General features: G+C 50.4%; 1 protein-coding gene across 3 annotated transcripts in view; it reads left to right on the top strand.

The window, feature by feature from the left end:
• LOC121167782 (solute carrier family 22 member 23) overlaps nt 1-21506 on the top strand; it is a 150022-nt gene that overhangs the window by 24075 nt on the left and 104441 nt on the right. For 2 of the 3 annotated variants that reach the window (XM_040997372.1, XM_040997371.1), the window contains exons 2-3: nt 12832-12935; nt 18764-18918. In XM_040997372.1, coding sequence (XP_040853306.1) covers nt 12832-12935; nt 18764-18918 — 259 coding nt within the window. The remainder of the gene's footprint in view (nt 1-12831; nt 12936-18763; nt 18919-21506) is intronic. The other variant, XM_040997373.1, reaches the window with a different exon arrangement.

The raw sequence follows: 21506 nt of genomic DNA, 5'->3' as shown, positions 1-21506 counted from the left end.
CTGACCTTGAAAATGCCCATCCCACAGAAATGTGGCTTTGAACTTTATACAGGGAAGAGCCCTGTCTTTAGGATTCCTGCTGTACTTTAACGTGTGTATTAATAGCCTTGAGAAGTCCCAGAAAGAAAACAGCAGCAGGGCGTTTGATCTCTCTCTCTCTCTAATTTATTTATTTGAAAAGCAGAATGACAGAGAGGTCTTCCATTTGCTGGTTCACTCCCCAAATGGCTGTAATATCCAGAGTTGGACCAAACTGGAGCCAGGAGCTGCTGCTCACGTGAGTTCAGGCGTACAAGGACTTGGGCCATCCTGCACTGCTTTCTCAGGTCATTAGCAAGGCACTGGATCAGAAGTGGAACATGGGTTTGGTGTGGTGGCCTGGCAGGCTAATGAATGCTACACATGGCATCTTGTATGGGTGCCAGTTTGTGTACCAGCTGCTCCACTTCCTATCCAGCTCCACAGTGACGGCCTGGGGAAGCAGCAGGGAGGTCCCAAGGACTTTGGGCCCCTGAACCCATGTGGGAGACTTCAGACAGGTCCCGCTCTGGTAATGACAACCATTTGGGGAGCAAGCCAGCAAATGGATCTCTCTCCTCTCTCACCGGATTCAGAACCGGTGCCCACATGGGATGCTGGCATTGCAGGTATCAGCTTAACTTACTCTGCCACAATGCCGTTCTCCTCCCTGAATGAGCTCCCTAGGGAATGGGGTTCAAACCTGCGTGGAAGATTCCTACACCCAGCCCTAAGATGCTTTTCCACTGTGTTTGTTACACACCTGGATTTTGATTGTGACCAGTCACGTGAGATCAAGTGTGGAGAATCTTTGGGTTTTAGATGCTTGCGGTGGAAGATCTGCACCTGCTCAGTGACCCCATGAGAGACGGCCTTCAGTGAAGCCCCGCTCTTCACAGCTCCTTGGCGAGTTCTCTTCACTTGGTCACTGTAACAGTGGAATGCCACCAGTGGCCATGTCAAGTGCGAACGTGGCCAGGCAAATGCTATCACCTGTAACAGCGGAAGCCAGAAAATTGTTTTTATTTGCATGGACTAGATATGTTACTTTGAACTTTTTTTTCCCCTGGAGGCAGGAGGGGAGAATATGTGGATTGATCATCTACTGAAGAGCCATTTGATCTTTGGCTTACTCAACAGTTTGCCCTACTGTAAAGTGGATATACTGGTAGTGATAACGCGTACATTATGAGTTTGCAGCAACAAACGCATGCGAAAGCTTAGTCATTGTACGCCACCGTGGGCCCAAGCACATACGAGGAGACACTTGGTTTCCTTTCTTCTCCTGGATTAGTGCCTAATGTATGCACTGGATTTGGTCAGTTTCTTAGTTCTTTTAAATTAATTTCTCCCATATCCAGTTTTCTTGTGACTTTTGTATTCAAGCTAGAAAAAAGATCTTTCTCTGGAAAATGACAAATGGTGAAAAGTTTGATGGAAATGTTTAAAACCCACCTCACCTGTGCAAACATTGTGCGCTAATTCAGGGTCCATTGTTTAAATGATATTTGAAGAATCACCAGGAAGAGGGGGGCCAGGAGACCCCTTGCATGGCACAGTGTGCACAACACACTGAGAGCCTTCAGATGCCTGAGCAGGTGGATCCTACCTGGCCGTGTTCCTGGCGCCCACCTCTGTCCTGGGCAGATAGAAACAAGACATGCTCTCCTTCTTCAAGAAGCTGGTGGAAGGTCGGCAAGCTGGCCTTCTGAAAGGCCACATAGAATGTCTTTTGGTACTGTCGGTGCCACGTGATCTTCTGCTGTGTCTTGGCCCTCCACCGCAGCACCACAGCAACCATAGCAACCACAGGTGATAAAACCGTAAAGCAGCATGGCTGTATACCAGTACAGTCTTCCTGACTGAGGCAGCAGGGCAATCCTAGTCTGTCTTGACAATTCGTCTGTATCTGTATCGTGAGTATAGGATACAGCAGAAACCCAAAGAGGGGCTTCCTGATCTGACCTGGGAGGAGAGAACCCCCGCGTGCAGCCTCTGAAACCGTATTCCTCTTCACATTGGTCATTTCTCATCCCTTCCCTTTTCACCTGCTCCTGTGCTGGCCATGGTCGATTAGCAGAATGTCTGCCTGGATTCAGCCAGCAGGTAACACTGTTGAATGATTTGGGTGACAGGGAGTCTGGGTCTTTGATGCAGCCATTGGGCCGGCAAAGTCAGGGTTGAGGATGTGTGGAGGTTATGGGCATGGAACACAGAAAAGCATGGTGGGCAGGGAGCCCAGAGCCCCTAGGTGCTTAGGCATGGCTGGGTGCTGGTTGGGTTTGGCAACAGCAGCTGGTGGTGGCCAAGTGGGTGGGGAGCGGGCTTGTCCATAGGAGGTGGTGATGACTCAGGCAGCGAGGGGAATGACAGGGCTGAGCCACCACGTGGATCAGTTTTCAGAAGGTGGAGATTATTCCTTCTGCCTCTGATTGTCCAGATAATGGACCAATCACCTGGGCATGGAATTCTTCCTCTTCCAATGAGTCCTTGAAATTTACATACGTTTCCCACCGTGGACCCCTCTCACAAGTTGGGTGGGGTATCTTGAATGTTAGGGGCATGGGGATAATTTCTCAATCTCCCAAGGGTACAGTCTTAAGCCCTTCATACAAATGAGTGAATCTGAGCTTGGGGTTGGGTTGCAATTTGATGCTCCAGGCTCGGTGCCTCTCCTTTCTCTTTCTACCTCTTCCTCTCTGCCAAACTTTCTCCCTTTGCTTGGATTTCTCTCCCTCCCTATCTCCCTCTGTCCCTCCTTGTCCCTGTCCCTCTCATTCTCGCTCTTTCTCCCACTCTCTCCCCGCTCTTCCTTTTGCCATTCTTCCCCACTCTATCTTCTCCTCCCTCCCCCTCCTTCCCCTTCTTTCCCTCCCCTCCCTCTCCATACTCCCACCTCTCTGTCCCTCCTTGTCCCTCTCTCTCCACTCTCTCCCCCTTTCCCTTTTTCTCTCTCTTTCTTCACCTCTATCTTCCCCTCCCTTCCCCTTCGTCTCCTTCCCTCTCTCTTCCCCTCCCTTCTTCTGCCCCTTTCTCTCTCCACCCTCTTTAACTCATAGGGCTTACTCAGTTTTCTTTCTTAAAAGTACTTAACAAAAAGCATGTGGAAAAAAGCTCTGTAAGTCCTGTTTTAGTGGACAGGCACTGTTGCTATTCCCAAACCCTGCTGTCTGCAGGCACCTAGGCAGCCTCCCCAGATGCCCCCGAATGCCAATCCAAATGAAGGTGAGTGTTCAGCAGTGCACAGCGGAGGTTAGGCACATCTTTGCTTCATTCCACAAGCCCAGGGGAAGTAACCCCCAGTGCTGTTTTCCCAGGGATCCCTCCTGCGCCCACTCCCCTGAGGGTGTATTCAGCTGGTGGTGCTTTCTGTTCCCCTGCTAGATTCTCATGGAAGGAGGTTCTATTTCTGACCCTTTTCCAGAAGGGTCAAGCCAGTAAGAACCAGGAAAGCCTTTCTTAACAGATGTTGCAGTTTCCACTGTTCCATCACCAGGAAGGTTGCACTGCATCTAGACAAAACAAAACAAACAAACAAAAAAATTTATAGCTTACCTTAAGAGTTAGAGTGATGCTGAAATGAATAAGAGTTCTCCAAAGGGGGCCCCAGGGAGTAGGTGTTTGATGTAGCAGTTAAGATGCCTGGGTTTCGTGCCTGCCTCTCATGCCTTATCTTGCTGCCCACCCATGCAGAGCCTGGGGATTAGCTGTGGCTCAGATGGTTGGGCTCTTGCCAGCCATGTGGGAGACCAGGTCTGGCACAGCCACAGCCATTGTGGACATTTGGAGGGTGAACCAGCAGATGGGAAGTGTGTGTGTGTGTGTGTGTGTGTGTGCGCGTGCGCGCGCCTGCCTGCCTGCCTGCCTAGGAGTGGGTTTTCTGGTAGGAGAATATGGATGTTTAAGTTGGGCTCCATCATGCATCATACAGTCAGGCTGTCAATCAATCTTTACCAAGGGTCATGACTGTGATTTTGGCCCAAAGTTAGAGAGGAAAAACAAACACAAAAACAAAACAGAAAGTGAAGGAGCCATTTGCACAAAAGTGAGGAAAACTAAGAGAAACAAAACTCAAAACAAGCAAACCCCTGCTCCCACCACAGAATACCCAACAAGGAAGATCTTTATGTCACTGGAGGAAGCCAGAAAGCATGCCAGCCCTGATTGGCAGCTGGGCTGGCTCTGGGATACAGTAACCTCCTAGCTTAGGAAAGCAAAATGCAGAGTGCTTGGAAGATTTTGAGTCTTAAATTTTGATGGCCTTCTTTAGGAAAATGGGAAATCTGTATGGGACTAGATTAAATCGGAAGCTCTACTGGAACAAAAGCTACCCAAGCGCCGGGGATCCCTTTGTAGCTAACATCGCAGGTGTGTGCTGGGTTGATTCTTCTGTCCACCTCTGACTCATCTTGCACAGCTCCCTCTGCGTGTGTTCATGCAGGCACATGTGTGTATGTGTGCTATGTGCATGTTGTCCCTCCTGTTGTCTCAGTTTAGAAGCATGCAGAGCACAGCGGATCCACAGTGTGAACACCACGAAGTGGCTGCAGTGTGACTTGACGGGGTGGGGACAGGGGCAGGTGCCGTGATCTGCTGAATTTCTGCCTCACAGTTAGGAACTCTGAAGCCTTTGAGAGAGATGCAGCAGTGTTTGCACTGTCCTAGTGGGAGCAGAGGTCCTTGCTCTTATCCCAGCCCCACTCCGACTTGGGACAGGCATTGTAGACGGACTGGTCGTCCTGGTGGCTGGGGGAGCTGCATCCAGTGGGGACCCACTTTCCTACACAGTTCTTACTCATTTCAGGCTGTGAGGACAAGGACTAGTTTAAGCCATTTTAGAAAAAAAAAATTTTTTTTTCTGGGCCTGATTGGTTTAGATTGTGTTTGAAACAAAAACAAACATACTCCTTAAAAAGTTACTGCTCTGTGGATTTGACTGTTAAGGATTGTGTGCTGTCCTCTTCACCCTTGTGAGAGTTCATGTGTCTGTCCCACCTGGCTCAAAACACCCATGGTATATACACTATGAAAAATCTTCAGGGAATTCAACATTTTAAAATATTTTAAAATATTTATTTTAAAGATGGGGGAGAGAGGAAGGGACCAGTGCTGTAGCTCAACAGTTTAATCCTCTACCTTGCAGCGCCAGCATCCCATTGGATGCCAGTTCGTGTCCCGGCTGCTCTACTTCCCATCCAGCTCCCTGCTTGTGTCCTGGGGAAGCAGCCCAAGATGGCTTGAGCCCTTCGGCCCCTGCACCTGTGCAGGAGACCCGGAAGAAGCTCCTGGTTTCAGATCAGCTCAGCTCCAGCTGACCTGAATCATGAGCCAGCAGATGGGAGATCTTTTTCTGTCTCTCCCCTCTTTCTGAATCTGCCTTTCAATTAAAAATAAATAAATCTTTAAAAATATCTGATCGTAAAATGTTTGAAAAAAAGAAAGTTTGTGTAACAGAAAATAAACGCAGCCTCCATTCCACATCTTCTGTGGAAACAATCACCTGGAATGTTCTGGAAAGGCCGTCTGACTTTTCCCCTTTGCACACAAGCATCTGTTTGCTGTTTTCACTTGCTGAGGTTTGATTGTACCATTATGTCAGGAGTATTTTTTTTTAAAGCAAGATTTGGAATGGCTCTCTGTGCTTGTAGATACTTAACTGAGGTCTCATCTTTTGTTCTTGTCAATCATAACCAGTGTAAGAAGCAGTGTGGTGGTGTGCAAGGTTCATCTTCTACAGGTAGCACTGGTGTCACGTCTGGACACCAGTTGGAGCCCCAGCTGCTCCAGTTCTGATCCAGCTCCCTGTTTCTGGCCTGGGAAAGGAGCTAAGGATGGCTCAAATTCTGGGGCCCCTTGCACTCTCATGCAAACCCTAGAAGAAGCTCCTGGCTTCTGGCTTTTGATCAGTTCAGCTTTGGCCATTGCTGCCATTCTCTAACTTTCCAGTAAAATAAATTAAACCTTAAAAAAAAAAAAACTTATAGTCGGAGCCCAGCATGGTAGCCTAGTGCCTAAAGTCCTCACCTTTCATGCACCGGGATTCTGTATGGCCACGGGTTCCTGTCCCGATGGCCCCACTTCCCATCCAGCTCCCTGCTTGTGGCCTGGGAAAGCAGTCAAGGATGGTCCAAAGCCTTGGGACCCTGACCCACGTGGGAGACCAGGAAGAAGCTCCTGGCTGCTGGCTTCGGATCAGCTCAGCTCTGGCCATTGCAACTACTTGGGGAGTGAATCAGTGGACAGAAGATCTTCCTCTCTGTCTTTTCTCCTCTCTATAGATCATACTTTCCAATCAAAAAATAAATAAATCTTAACAAAAATTACAACCAGGGAACATGGCTTAGGGATTTCTGTGGGTCTCTGTGATGATTTTCTTGGGAAAAAGTTCCAAGAAAAGGAGCTGCTGGAATGCAGAGTGGACATTGTAGAAAGTGTGCACTGCATGTTAAACAATTGGCTTCCAGAAAATCACTGCCCACTTCTGCTTGTATAGACTTGTAATTCTTGCTCTTGTGTTTGTAGAAAATTGAAAGAATTCTTTAAACAAAACATTACATTTTCATATTCATCAAAAGAATCAGATATATTCCTAAGCATTTTCTAACTATTTTCCAAGCACTTTACCAATTAGATACTTAACTCTTTTTCTGTTTGGTGTATTAATCCTTACTGATCTGGAAATAAATATGTATTAAATATTAAATGTATTGACAGTTCTGTGGTTTTATTTTAGAAACTTGAGTCCTTATAATTTTGCTTTTGTGCTTTTAAAAAGTATTTATTTTTATTTGAAGACAGACTTTACAGAGCGAGGAGGAGAGGCAGAAAGTCTTTCATCTGCTGGTTTGTTCCCCAAGTGGCTGCAGTGGCAAGCTGAACCGATCTGAAGCCAGGAGCCTCCTCTGGGTCTCCCACATGGGTTCTGCGTCCTGCAGACTTGGGCCAGTATCTGCTAATTTCCCAGGCCACAAGCAAAGAGCTGGATCAGAAGTGGAGCAGCCAGGACATGAACTGGTGCCCGTACGTGATGCCAATGCCACGGGGTAGAGGATTAGCTTACGTTGCCACCATACTGATCTTTGTTTTTGTGTTTTGATGCATAGTAGTTTTGTTAGGTGTTTTCAAATTTTTTAAATTAATTTTATTCACTTGAAAGGCCTAGAGAGAGAGAGAGAGATTTCCCATTCACTGGTTCATGCCTGAAATACTTAGCAACAGCTAGGGATGGGTCAGGCTGGAGCCAGAAGCCTAGAACTCCACGCGGGCTTCCCCCATGGATGGCAGGGGCCCAAGAACTTGGACCACTTTCTGCTGCCTTCCCAGGCATGCTAGCAGAGAGCTGAGTAGAAAGCAGGGAAGTTGGGACTCAGATTGGTAGTCTCCTCTGGGACATTTGTGGTCTGTGGTGCAGTTTAACCTCCTGTGCCATAACTCTAGCCCTTACCTTTTGGATTCTGTGTCCCCCATTTTTTCGATGTCTTTCTCAGTTAACTCTGAGGTTGGCATAGGGTTTTGCTCCTTTGCAGGGGAGTTTTCTGCAATATTCATTGTGCCTTTGTCTCTTCTTTTGCTCTTGGTCATTGTACTTCTGGTTAGCAGAGTCTTCTTGGGGCAGGTTTCTAAGCTGTGTCACCCACAGGTCTACAATGTGATTTTACTTATTGCAGTTGGTACACAACTTTTTGCTTGCAGCCACTTGTGCCACAACCTCCAGCGAGTTCCAGGTCTGGGTTCTTATGTCAGATTTCCACCATGGTCTCCACAGCCCCAGCTCTTGGCTCACCTCCTGTGATACCGTGCTGAGGCTGCACCGTTTTCTCTGCAACCTTTCTCCCACTTCCATATGGAGCAGGACCCAGGATTAGAGAGACACCAGGTGTCCTGTATAATTAGGCTGTTGGTGGTGCTGATCTTGTCGGAACCTGTTGGACGTTAGGTCTGGGTGCCACATGGACCTGGTTGCTGGTGGAGTTCCGGCTGCTGGTGGAGTTCAGATTGCTGTTAGCTGAATGCTGCTGGAGTATCAGTCACTGCAACACCACACTGCTGTGCCTGCTGCTTTCCTGTGTCTGTCAGTCTCCAGGTGCCCCTCTGCTGTTGTTCTGTCCTTTCCTATTTCCTGAAATATGTCCTCTCTGCTTTATCCTGATTAAATGTTTTTCCATCCGTTTAAACGTGTCCTTACCCTATTCCGCCATCTTGATTCTGGATTCTCCTAGCCCTTACCTTTTACCATAAACTTCATTCCTGTTTAAAATAGGATTGCTTGTCTTAACTGCCATTTATTTCCCTCTTAAGAAATTTTATTAGTATCTTTGATATGTATTTCTCCACTCTGGCAAGTCACAATTAGATCAGCCCTTTTTCAATGATTACAAATCATGTGTCTTTCAGTTGCTCCTTAACGTCCATAGGCACGGCCACATTCCACTCAATTGTTCTCTGACCTCGGCCTTGGTTTTGTGTGTTTAACAGGAGTTGTGTAAAGCAGGCACACACTGGGTGAGTCTTGGCATGGACACTGGCTTTGACCTTTGGCATTCCCAGCATGTCCCTGGTGAAGCCAGCAGGCCTTCCATTGTGAAATAGAGCCTGCTTCCCTGTGATGCATTTACCAGCTTGTGAAATCTGCTGATGCTGCCTGAGTGTGCTTCACGAGAGCCACGTTCCCATTGTTCTCTGGGGAATGGATTGGAGAGGGACTCTCGTGGGTGTGTATGAGTTCAGGAGAGGGAGGCGGCTGACGTCACCTGAGGCTTTGACCCTTTTGCTCTTTGCCAACTCCCTGCCAAGGCACGCAGCGACAGATGCCTCCCTGATGTGTAAGGGGCTTGGGATTGAACAGATGGAGACAGTGCTTGCTCTGTTGCTGGCAGCAGCTGTAAGCCAGGGCCCTGACCCCTGGCACAATGCCCTAGCCCTAGGCAGGCCAGCATCTTAGAAGTCACAGTCATGACCAGTAGCTCCACAATCTCTCCTCCTTAGCCACTGCCACAGCTCTTGGCTCTGGGACCACCCGCAGGCCGTTCTGACTGGTTAAAATGAATGTCTAGCTTGCTCACTCCTCACACTTCTCCTGGGTCAATCCAACCCGGAAACAAGAGCTGGATTGCGCTGGAAATGTTATTTTGGGGTGTGTACCCGGCTGGCAGAGCTTGAGTCATATCTGAAAGGTTAGCTGGGAGGTGGCCTCACACACACACCAGGGGGCTGGCACCACCGAGGGGACTGAGTACCCCCCCACCAGTCCCCTGGGGAGCAGTGTCCACAAAGTGGAGATGCCAAGTCCATGCTGTGTTGGGAAGGTCCATGCTCTCACTGTCTCCTGCTAGAACAGGTAGCAGGGAGTGGGTAGTGGAAGAAGGGCCGATGTCCTGCTTTGCAGCTCCTAGAGCTTTTGCTCCTGTATTAGTTTGTTTTGTTTTTATCTTAAAGAGCCCCTGTACCCTTGCCCAATGAGATGTCCAAGTGTGAGCATGGCTGGAGGTCAGCACCGGTCACAGTGCTTTGTTGCTTTCTTATATTTGGGAAGTTCTTCACGGGGATTCTTTGGGCCGTCCTCTTTCCAAGCACATTTTCCACTCAGGCCCATTTTGATCAAATACTAGAAGTCAGAAGTCAAACTGGCCATTCAGCTCAATGACTTCCCCCAGCCCCACCCCAACCCCACTCCAACTGCCTGAATGGAACGTGCCAGGTTGCCAGGGAGGGTGCAGAGAGTTTGTGCTGGATCCCCAGGCATGAGTAACTGTTATCTGGGCCAGCCTGCCACTGTGTGCTTGTTGTGTCAAATCTTCTGTCTGTCCTTGTGCCCAGTGAAGGAGGGACCAGGTACCAGAGGGCTGCCTTGCCCTGGATGCCCCAGCCGTTCCCATGGGGGTGTAAGAGGTCAGCTGCTGCCCTTCCCAGGTTTGCTTTCCCTTATGGGCCAGCCCCTGCAGTCATGTGGTCTTCTGTCTCCTATTGAAATATTCCTCTAGTGTTGTTCCATTGAGCATGCCTCTTAGACTGAGCAGGCTCCAGGCCTCATTGTTCAAGTGGCTGAGCTCACAACGTTGTGGGCCATTTCTTCTTGCTCAGTCTCTCTTATCGAGGCCAGCGTCATGATGTGGTAGGCTAAAACTCTACCTGCATCACCTGACATCTCATATAGGTAGCAGTTCGAGTCCTGCCTACTCTGATGATCAAGTGCTTGGGCTCTTGCACTCAGAAACCCGGAAGATGCTCCTGGCTTCAGACTGCCCAGCTTTGGCCATTGCAGCCATCTGGGAAGTGGACCAGTGGATAAAAAATCTCTCTCTCTCTCTGTAACTCCTACTTTCAAATAAACATAAATAAATCTTTTTTGAAAAAAAAGATTCTTATCTCTTGGCCATCCACTACAAATGTAATACATTCTTTTGCACTATTGAGCCTCAACTAACATTGGTGGGAAGTCTTGTGACAGACGTGGGAGAGTTTAAAAGCAAAAGGAGCAAGACAGCAGCTGGCACTCTCCCCACTGAAAGCCATGGGGACCTCAGGGCTGCCCATCCCTTGCCAAGGTGTTATACTGAAGCACACACAGGTGCGTGGGGATGGGGAGAGGGGCAGTTCCAAGTGTTGGGAGCCTCACTCCCCCAGTGTGTATGAACCCAGCTGTGATTACAGAATGCACACATGTGTTCATGACCAGGGTACAGTTGTATTTCTGTAGTCAGAAGTGTGTGGAGCAGGCAGGTGGCACAGGAGTTACCACACTGCTTGGGGTTCCTGTCTCTTCTACCTGGCTGGACTCCCAGTTTCTCAGCTTAGAAGCCGGCTTTCTGCTACGACACATCTGAGGCGGTAGCAGATGATGGCCCTAGGGTAGGGGTCCCTGCCAGGCCACGAGGGAGACCTGGCTTAAGGTCCTGAGTCTTGCCTGTGACTTCGACCTGGCCTGGCCGCTGTGGACAGCCGACAAATGAACTTCCTAGCTCACAGATCTCATTGTGTCTTCCTTGTCTTGCTAGTGAAATGAAAGGGAAAAAAAAGTCACTTGTATGCTGAAAGGCACTTGTTATTAAAACAGGGGACTTCACAGTCTGGTCTGCATGGTCTGGAAGAAGAGCTGGGGCCACGGACATGTTTCACGGAACGTGTGTGCTTCTCCCTGCTCTGGAGAGAGTTGATCAAACCACAGTGCAGCACTGGCAGGGGAAGGGCAAGGTGGGGAGCAGTGGTCCTCAAAATCCTTTTGCGCCCCCTTGGGCGGTTTCACTTCCTTTGGGCTGCCCACGGATCTGCCTTTCTAGTTCTGAAGCGGCCGTCGAGGTGCCGCTGCTCGTGTTGTTGGGACAGAGGGAGGATGTTGGCCATCAGCTGAACTCCTGCATCTGAATGTAGAGTCAGATTCTGTGGCCAACAGCACCCTCCTCCACAGATACAAGAATGAGCACAGTCCCTGCGTTCTCTTTGTGTCCCAGCCTGGTGCTGCCAGTCACTGCGAGTGCACAGTGTAAGGACGCAAGAGTAAGGTCATGCAGCAGACCAGCCAGCCAGCAGAGAGGGATCCCGAGGAGACCGGGGCAGATGGGGACTGGCATGGCAGGCTATGTCCTCCTGTCTGCAGCCTTCGAGCAGAGCTCAGCTTTTACTCAGCTACCCTGTGAACCAAGCCCTGTCACTCTGAACTCTGGAAGACTCACGGGCTTGCCTAAAGTCTGCAAGCCAGGGGCAGGGACTGAACTAAACATGAAACACCCTATAAGGATCCTTGGGGTACATTCTGGGTCTCAAGATGGACAGGGTGGAGGTGGGGATGAGGCGAGACCTCTAAGATGGCAGAGAGAGGATCAGATCTCAGCTGGACACTGCCCACGCCCCCTAACCCCCGCCCATCTGTCACTGGTGGGAGGTCTCTGGTTATCGCCTTCCCTAGTGCCCAGTCTCCAGCTGCGTACCTTGCCCTGGGAGCTTCTGGCTCCACTTGACCTGGACTTGAGGGTCCAGATGTGTCTCAGCTGCTCCTCTCCCAGCAGGTGGACACCTGTGCTGCTGAGGGTGGCTGGGAACACAGATGTGTGAGAGTGGGCTGGCCTTGCAGGCTCCCTCAGCCCCTCAGGTCCACTGTCCACAACTGGATGTTCATCATTATAGGGAACAAAGGCGGGCCTTCCCTGCTGCCGCTTCTGCAGATGCCGACTGAAGGGAAAAACGAGAAAACTTTTTCTTATTAAACAATAAAACTTAGTTGCAAAAAAAAAAAAAAAGAAGAATAATCCTCCAAATGTATTATTTGTTCACTGATTGGCTTTCTCTTTATGAAGTGCCAGCTTTATGGTATGCTGTGGGAAAATATCAGGACTGTTTATGAGGCGGGGGGTGGGGGGAAACAATAAGAAATGTTTAGAGAGTTCAGTGTCAGCTAGGAACACTCAGCTTTAGCTTTGGGATGTCGTGACCAAGCTTGGGCAGTGTTCTGGGGGTGGAAATGAAGAAGGTTCATTTCCTTATGTCATGGCCATCCCCAAGGTGGAAGGCCAGCGGGGCCCACTCTCTCTGTGGCTCGTGAGGGTGGCCTGTGGCCAGGGTCTCCCAGCTGCCCTCCCTCGGTCACATCCCCTGCAGCCCTGGGACAGAAGGACATGGACATCCCCAACGTCACGCCATTCCTTCTCCTCGGACTCTGACGTGTGTCCTGTTAAGAAGCGGCCCCTTCGTGGGCCAGTGCTGTTTCTCATGGTTTTCACAATGTTGAACAGACGCGGCACCAGGTCATTGCATGGTTGAGTACGACGAAGAGCGCTGTGTCTGCTTCTCTCTGATTTATTTTCTATTTGCCCCTTCTAGTGGGATCTTGTGTGTGATAATGCCTGGAAGGTCCATATCGCTAAGTTCTCCTTACTGGTTGGATTAATCTTTGGCTACCTAATAACTGGATGCATTGCTGACTGGTGAGTACCCAGATGCCCGCCACCTGAACCTCTGGAAGCCCTGGCACCCCTTTACTGGCTAGAGAGTAGTGGGCAGTATTAACTGCTTGGTTCTGAGTCCTTTTCCTAGTCCCAAAGCGTGCAGCCCAGCCAGAGCAGCAGCCTGGAGGGCGCAGGGCTGCAAGAGCTGGCCCAGGGTGTATCGGACTCTGCATTCCTAAAATTTCTCCAGCTGCTGGAATCTAGAGCACAGCCAGCCTGCACCCCACAGCCCCAGCTGACACTCAGTGTTGTTGGCAGAGCCTGAAGGCTTGGGTACAAGGGCTGGACTCTAAGGGGGAAGCTGCTGCAGGTGCATTGAGCAGGGGGGCCTTCAGGAGGCCCTTTGTTGCAGTGGATTTGGTGTCTAGGCAATTGTAATTAGCACCTCAAGCACCATGCTGATGAAATTGGACAAGAGCGTGGCGTGTGGCACGGCCTGGAGACACTTCTGTAGGCCTCGTGGGAGGCCACAGCATGGCCAACAGCGGCAGTGTGAGCCATGGATAGGGGTACAGGTAGGGTAGAGTGGCAATGGGCAGGGTGGCGCCCAGAGGCGAGGCCGGGTGTGCCTTACTGAGGGGCAGGGTGGGGTGGTGAGGACCCCTGGCCGCCTGCAACGAACTGTGTGGTGTTGGTTCCGAAAGCAGTGGGAGGATAGGCGGGTGGGCAGAGCATGACTGTAATGGTGATGATAGCCACGGCAGCAGGATGATGCTGTGCCAGGCCCCAGACACAAAACAAACCAGTTCCATCCTCACATCACCCCTCTCCGGTTATTCCCCCCTCTGATTTAGCCCTGAAGCAAAATCTCCAGGTTCACGGCGCTTTAGGCCAGAGAGCCAGAGCCTGACAGCCAGCCACGTGGCTCCGGAGCCCTCCTGCCCGCCAGCGTGCCACAACGCTTTTATTTAAGGTATTCTGTGGTCACGAGGACACAGCAGGGCCGGGCGGAGCAAGGAAGCAATTGCACAGTGCACTGGAACTCTTCAAGGACAGCTGTGCGGCTGTGGGCCAGGCCCCGGGTCCGCTGTTTTGGAAGATTTCTCTTTTTTTAGTGGGGGGTAGTGGTGTGAATCAGCACACTCTGAGCCCAGAGGCATGGTTAAGGGCCAGCAGGGAGAAAAGGCACACGCTGTGCAGCTTTCTACGATGGCCTCTGAACCCTGCTTGACTGAGAGGCTGGCCCTGGGGCCCGGGGCAGGGGGCGCATGCTGATACCACTTCCAAACTCTGGCCATTTCCTGCCTAAAGCGCCTGCGGATTGCGAGCTCTTTGTGTCCTGCCTGCCCTAGAGCAGCGCATCCCACGGGCTCAGACTGCTTAGTCACCCTCTCGTGGACACTGGCAACCCCTGGAAACCCCGGGCCCAGGGCTTCTATGGTCTTGCTTTGAATTTTTAACTTTGGTAAGGCACAGATAGCACTGTTTGTTCATTTGGTTGATTTCTTAAACCAAGTACAGGTTTGCCACTTGAGCTCTCCCGGTCTGAAATACAGGAGGGGCTTTTACAAAGTGCACATCTTCTTTCCAGTCCCTTCTCCCCCCGGGCTGCTTCCCTGATGTGCGTGCTGTGCTAGGTTCAGAGGATGTACTCAGACAAGCCGTGCCCCCTCCGCTCTGCAAAGTGCAGGCTTGCCAGCGTGGGTGGTAGTGGATGGATAGCAGAGGAAAGGTGGACTTCCATTCCCCAGCCCATGAAGGCTGGAGCCGTTGGCAGGCGGTTTTTGTTTTTTGTGTGTGTGTGTGATTTGTTCTCACATGCCTGTGCAGTGTAGCCTCCCCACTCACTCACACACCAGGCCGGGGGACGAGAAACCCCAGCATTCGGCTCAGACATGGGTGACCAGCAGGCTGACGGCCCGCAGTTGCTTTCCCCAGGGTCCACGCCAACTGGCGTGGTGGCGGGAGGGGCAGGATCCTGTGGTTGTGGCTTCCTGGACGTTCTGACTGAGGCTCTGTCTTAGCTTGAAAGTTTGGTGTTTTCCACCCCGTTCACCCTCCTTTTTTGTGTGCGTGGCATTTTGCTCCTTGCTTGAGCCTCGCTTAAATGGGAATCAAGCTCACGAGGATGAGGGGAAGTCCAGAGCTCGCACAGCTGGTGCCCTGGTACCACGGGACTGCCCGAAGCAGCTGGTCTGGCAGAGCTCTTGTAGGCTGCACTGAGCGTATCATGAAAACTGCTCTGAAAATTGGCCGTGTTCAACACGGATGGTGCTTGGGGTGTAGGTGCATGGGGTGTTGTCAGGTCTGGGAGTTCAGGCGTGTGGGACAAGCAGGGGTTCCTGGCGGTGTCCTTCCTTCCCCTTCTCTGTGCTTATGGGCAGGGTCTGTCTCCAGCCTCCTCCAGCCCGCCCTGGGGAGCTGCCATTGTGGCTTCGCTGGAGTGTCCAGGCAAGCATAGCCAGGGGAAGCACCAGCTGTGGGGCTGCAGGGAGAGGAGAGTGAGGTTGGGCATTATTGTCCCCAGCTGGCCACTGCAGGACTGCCAAGGGTCACGTGTCCTGTTGGGGACATGCCATACAATGAGCCTCCCTCTTCTGTCTCTCTTGCCTGACCTCCTCCCTGCCCCCCACAGCAGACAGTATTAGGAGCTGTGAGGTTGCACACTGTCCCCTGTGAGTTCTCCCACAGCTGGCCCACACTTCATAAATGTTCCCTTTGTTAAAAATCTCCTCCAGCCCGGCCTGGCCCTGGACTGCTGTGGCTGTGTGGGGGAGTGAGCCAAGTGGCAGATCTCATCTCTCTCTCACTCTCTGTCATTGTACTTTTAAAATAGATAAATGCACGCGTGCGCACACACACACACACACACACACACACACACACATTCTCTGGTACTTGGTTGTGATGGGCTGTCTCCCGTTTGGACCCTGCATGAGCTGCCTTGTGGCTGGTGTACCCAATGACCACACACTCACTGCCTTTGCCAACACACATGTAGGCTCATGGAGCTCAGCTCACACATGGAGCTTGGGACTCAGGGCTGCAGGAGCAGAGCTGCCTGCCTTTCTGGGCTTGTTTCACTGCTGCTGGCTCCAGAGGACCACCTGCAGTCGGTGACTCATGGTATCTTCCTTCATTTGGGAGCCGGTCATGGCAGACCAGAGCCATCTTACCCACTGCTCCTTCTCCAATTCCCTGCGACCCATGGGGCAGGCCCTCCTGTAATTAGATTAGAGCTGAATAGATTGAAGTCCCCAACCTTCACCACACCCATAGAATCCCGCTCGCCCCAGAAGGTAAAATATTCAGGACATGGGCCTCTGGCAGGGCCATTATTCTGCCTGCCGTGGATCCCAGGGGCTCGGAACCACCTCATGAGTTTCTCTGAGGGATTCTGTTTGGGACAGCCGATTCAAGCTGGAACTCTGCAGATTCCAAGGAGGAAGTCTGGAATGCTCCCTGACTCTCGAGACGCCAGGCCCATGGCATAGTCAGGAACCCATCCGGGGGCCAGCTTGGACCGTGAAAGCCTAAGATTCCCACACAGGGTGAGCTGACTTCAAAGATGGCATTGGCCATAAAGTTCCTGGTGATACACTTTACTTTCTGCTTTCAACAGCTGTTTTTACTAACAAGGTCAAAATACGCATGTATGTGTGCACCCTTGCGCATGCCCAGATGCGTACACACACACACACACACACACACACACACACACACACACACACACACACACCACATAAAGCCTCTTTGCAAAGGTCTCAGGTCAGGGAAAAAACCAGGCTCAGAGGGCAGGGGTCAGAGGGCAGAGGGCAGGGAGGCCCTGAGGGAGCAGAAGCTGAAGTGTTTGCCTGCCTGTTGAGTGCTGGTCTCGCTTGGCATCTCCCTTGGCGGCCCCAATGGCTCTGAAAAAGACTGCAAAGTCAAGGAAATAAATGCATATGTTAGATTTTGTTCGTTTGCCTCCCTTTTAGAGGTGGGGAGCCTTTTTTTTTCTTCCTACTAAGGGCCCTTTGCATGTATATAGATATAACATCACTATGGGCCCTAAAAAGTTCACCTGCTCTCTGTGGAATTGCAGGACCCACCTGGGGTTGCCTTGGCCACACTGTCCTGGGGGCCGGATGTTCCCAGGCCTGTTTTAGAACAACGAAGCCCTAATTTCAATGGATTTCTATGCTGCAATTGGGTTTACCTTAAATCCTGTGGACTCCAGCACCGGTCACAGGAAGTAGTGGCTACAGTCTCCAGGCCAGACCCTCAAGTTCCTGGCCTTCACCTCACCCAGCCCCACAAGTCAGAGCAACTTCAAAAGTTCTGAATCAGATTCTATTCTTTTATTCCTTTCTCTGAATTTTTTAACATTGCATGCAGCAGTGTAGGGCGCGGCCCTGCTGAATCATCTTTCTTTTAAACAGCTTTGTGGCAAGACAATTTGCATATCCTAAAATTCACTCTTTTTTTTTTTTAGGTACAAGTCAGTGGGTTTTAGCACATGGGCAGAGTTAGAAAAACATCAGTGCACTCTAGCTTCAGGCATTTCTGTCCCCCTGGAGGATGGTGGGATGATGGGTTCATTTACAGCCACTCCTTATTCCCAACCCCAGCCCTGGGCAACATGCATCGACTTTGAGTTTCTCTGTGTCTGTCCTGTCTGCCATAGATATGTCTAGAGCCAATCATGCTATGGGATTTAGGTGTCCCAGGCCTGCATTTTTTGCTCCCTATTCTCCATCCGCCCCCCTTTTTTTCTCCTAGTAGATCATAGCCTCTGTGTTCCAGCTTGCTTTCTTTCTTTCTTTCTTTTTTTAATTTTTATTGGAAAGGCCAGATATACAGAGAGGAGAGACAGAGAGGAAGATCTTCCATCCGATGATTCACTCTCCAAGTGAGTGCAACGGCCGATGCTATGCCAGTCCGAAGCCAGGAGCCTCTTCCGGGTCTCCCACGCGGGTGCAGGGTCCCAAAGCTTTGGGCCGTCCTCGACTGCTTTCCTGGGCCACAGGCAGGGAGCTGGAAGGGAAGCGGGGCTGCCGGGATTAGAACCGGCGCCCATATGGGATCCCAGGCGTGCAAGGCGAGGACCTTAACCACTGCGCCATCACACCGGGCCCTGTGTTCCAGCTTTCTTGTAAACTATTTGTGTAGTCCCAATGGGTCACGTGGCATTACCCTCTTTGGCGTTCTTTGTTGAATTTCCTTTCTTGCAGGTGAATAAAAGGAGACATGGAGGGTTAGCTTAGGGCGTGGGGTGGAGAGCACATGGCCTTCTCCCCTCATGATCACCAGGCTGGGCTCCCTGTCTGTGAAGGTTGGGGGACAGCTGGTGCCCATTCTAGGGGCTTCAGTGTTAAGCACCATGAAGCCCAGTCCAGTTACTTGAAGTTCAAGCTCGTTTATGATTCCTTCAAGAAGTGATTCTTTGACAGGTAACTGAAGCGGATTGGTAGTCGGCTTAGCCCAGGCTCTGCTGCGCTGTGTGTGAGTTCAGGTCACAGTCTGGGAAAAGGAAGTGAAGGCCGTCACTAACGCCCTTGTTGACTTTTGAGCTAGTGCCACAGGGTGGTGCTTTCTCGGGATGTTTTCTGTGGGGTGTGTCCAGGTTTATGTTTGGGGCGTTACCCTTGATTTTGTTCCTCTTGGTTTGAGTTATGCCCAAATGGACAGAACCCCAGACTCAGCCGTGGGAATTGAGTTCTTGTCTCAATTCTCTCATCCAGTGGTCAGTTGATCTCAGCTCTCTTATGTGCAGAAAGAAGTATTGGATTTAACTTTTTTTTCCCTAGAAAGTGGGTCTAGTCTCATCCCATTCGCCCTATGTTGGTCTAACCGAGATGCCCGGCTTTTTCCTTCCGCACATGCAGGGTTGGCCGGCGGCCTGTACTACTGTTTTCCATCATCTTTATTCTGATTTTTGGACTGACGGTGGCCCTGTCGGTGAATGTGACGATGTTCAGCACACTCAGGTTCTTCGAAGGATTTTGCCTGGCTGGAATAATTCTCACCTTGTATGCATTACGTAAGTAGGACCTGCATAACCAGTCTTGCAACCAACAAACAAACAAAGAAGCAAACAAAACCATAACTGCCTCTGAGGTGCTGGGAAAGAGACTGCATGCTCATTGCCTGGGATGGAAATGTTTTATTCTGCAAGCACACCTTGTGAGGCTTTGCTCATTGGGAGAAAGAAAGATGTGCAGTGTTTGTTCAGTCCTCGCCTCTGCTTTAGGCTCAAGTGTGCTTCAGACAATTGCTTGGAAAAGTGGGGATCAGCCCATAACTGGTATGGAATGCCTTCTGCTTTCCTCCAGTGTTCTGTGTTGACAATTCTGCCTGTTTCCAAACCCGGTGCCCGGTTTGGGTCCCCCTGTTACCTGGTTCCAGAAGAGCCCAGTGAATGCCTGTTAGCATGATGTCTCAGTTTAGCCTGGTCATCGACGACTCATGAGTCGGTCAGTCTGTCTGTCTGTCTGTCTGTCTTTCTCTTTTTTCTTTCTTCTTTTCTTTTCTTTCTCTTTTCCTTCATTCCTTCCTTCCTTTCTTTTTAAAATTTCCCTCCAAGGCATAAGGGTTCTAGATGACACATGCTCTGGAATGGAGCCGTCAGCACTGCCACCGGCAGAGTCCGTGGAGAGATTCCGTAATTTGCTGTTGGAAAGACGAATGTTTGCTTCCATTGGTCTGCTCATAGCTGCACTTCATGAATCTGTCGTTGGTGTTTTCTGGAAGGCAAACACATACCCATTAGCACTTTTTTGGTCCAATTTTATACTTTGTAATTATCTTGGGAAAGATCTGTTGGGAATATTGTGAGAGAGCTTACAACGTGTTTTACCTTTGTCTCTCCCTTTGAAGATGTGGTTGAGAATAGGGCATAGATTTGGTAGCAACTGCTGGTGTAATATAATAGGAATCATTCTAATTATTACAAATAAGTGCATCCGAGTCTTTTTCTCCCTGGACGTGGAGGCATGGTTCAGCCACAGGGGAGGAATGGGGCTGGAGAAAGACGACATGTGTGCTGTGGACAGCAGGGTTGGGTGCAGATTTTCTTAGATGCCTTCTTTCCCCCTACTTACCTTGGAATCCTTGTTGCTTGGAGAGTTCTTCAGGAACATACAAGGATACATTCAAAAGTACATGGGAAAGGAAGTAGAAGAAAAATTTATTTGGTACAAAAAACACTTTGAAATCCATGCGTCTGGAGCTAGCCTTTTGTGTGAACAAAGTCCCACAGGTTCTCAGCTCTTCTGCTGAGAAAGCTCTGCTTGCTTTTGCTCCCCGATGTGGTCTTGGCCTTATGGTGGGTCCTTTGCCCTTGCCAGGCCCTGGTCCTCTCCAGTGGTTGGTGATGCTGTCTTTCACGCAGACAGCCCGTCAGGGGGATGCAGAGTCACACTTCTCAGCAGAGGGTGGGACCTTGGTATTCCCCACTTGTTAACTCATGGAGACAGCCTTGTAGCCAGGATGACACGTTAGGTTTTTTCTTCTGTGGCCATTGCTGCTGCTGCTGAGTTGAAGCTGCTGGAGGCCTGGGAGATTACTGCGGTCACTGGTGGATGCAGCAAAAGATAATACCTGCACTGCCATGCCCTCTTGAGGACGAAGGGAAAGGCAGGACTGGCATTGACCGTCTCTGGAAACTCTCTCGAATTGCACCAGACCCAGAGTAAATTGCCACTGAACTGCACCATTTCTGCATCCATTCAGACAGAACTGCTCTACTGTCCCATGTCCTGAAGTCATATCATCAGCCGTAGGAAAACTGCGGCTGTGTTTACAGTAGGAAACGGCATGAAGATGGTTTTGGTTATAGTACAGGGTAAGCTCATTGTTATAGACCCCTCTCCGCTGCTTCAGGAGCAGCCAGAGAGGACGCTGAGGATCGCTTGGCTTTGCTCTCTCCAGGAGGAACCACGTGACCCCGGTGCTTGCGAAATTCCTCTCTAAAGGATCAGGTAGGAGACGGTTTAGGCTCCACGCACCAGATGGTCACTGTTGCAGCCACTCCACGCAGGCAGCCCCAAGGAACATGAGAGGAGGGTTGTGGCTGTATTCAGCCAAACCTTTGTTCCCAGAGGCAGCTGGTGGGCCCTGCGGAGTCCTCAGACCAGAGCTGTTGGGCACCGACAGCCTGAGCTTGGGATTCTGACCTCACTCCTGCTTTCATCTTCCTTTCCCTGCTTTCATTTCTGCTTTGTCTCTTTTTTTTTTTTCTAGCTCCCTAACTTATGGTATGTATTTCTGGGTAAGCAGCCTGAAAATTTTCCTGCAGTAAATCAACATATAAGCAAATGCATGCCGTTACTTAGACGGGGGCTGCAAATGGAACATACTCTTACTATCAGAGCGTCCAGGTGTCAAACAGTGGCCCACTGGCTGAGCCAGCAAAGGGTCCAGGCTAACATAGTTACAATAAAGTGAGTGGGCGTGAATGATGTGTTGGAGTTCATTAAAATGGTATCTCTACAGGGAGAAGCAGGGACATTTGATGGAACCAAGTTTGGCAAGAGAGTTAGAAATAGGAAAGAAAATTACCATGTGTCAGTGGGAGTGGGGTGGCACGCAGGTGAACTTGGGTGAGGTCAGGCCCAGCTCCCTGCAACA

This window comes from Ochotona curzoniae, unplaced genomic scaffold, assembly GCF_017591425.1.
Source record: "Ochotona curzoniae isolate NIBS_2020 unplaced genomic scaffold, NIBS_Ocur_1.0 patch426, whole genome shotgun sequence".
NCBI classification, from domain to species: domain Eukaryota; kingdom Metazoa; phylum Chordata; class Mammalia; order Lagomorpha; family Ochotonidae; genus Ochotona; species Ochotona curzoniae.
The sequence above is the reverse complement of the archived record's forward strand: the minus strand, read 5'-3'. Positions and strand labels throughout refer to the sequence as shown.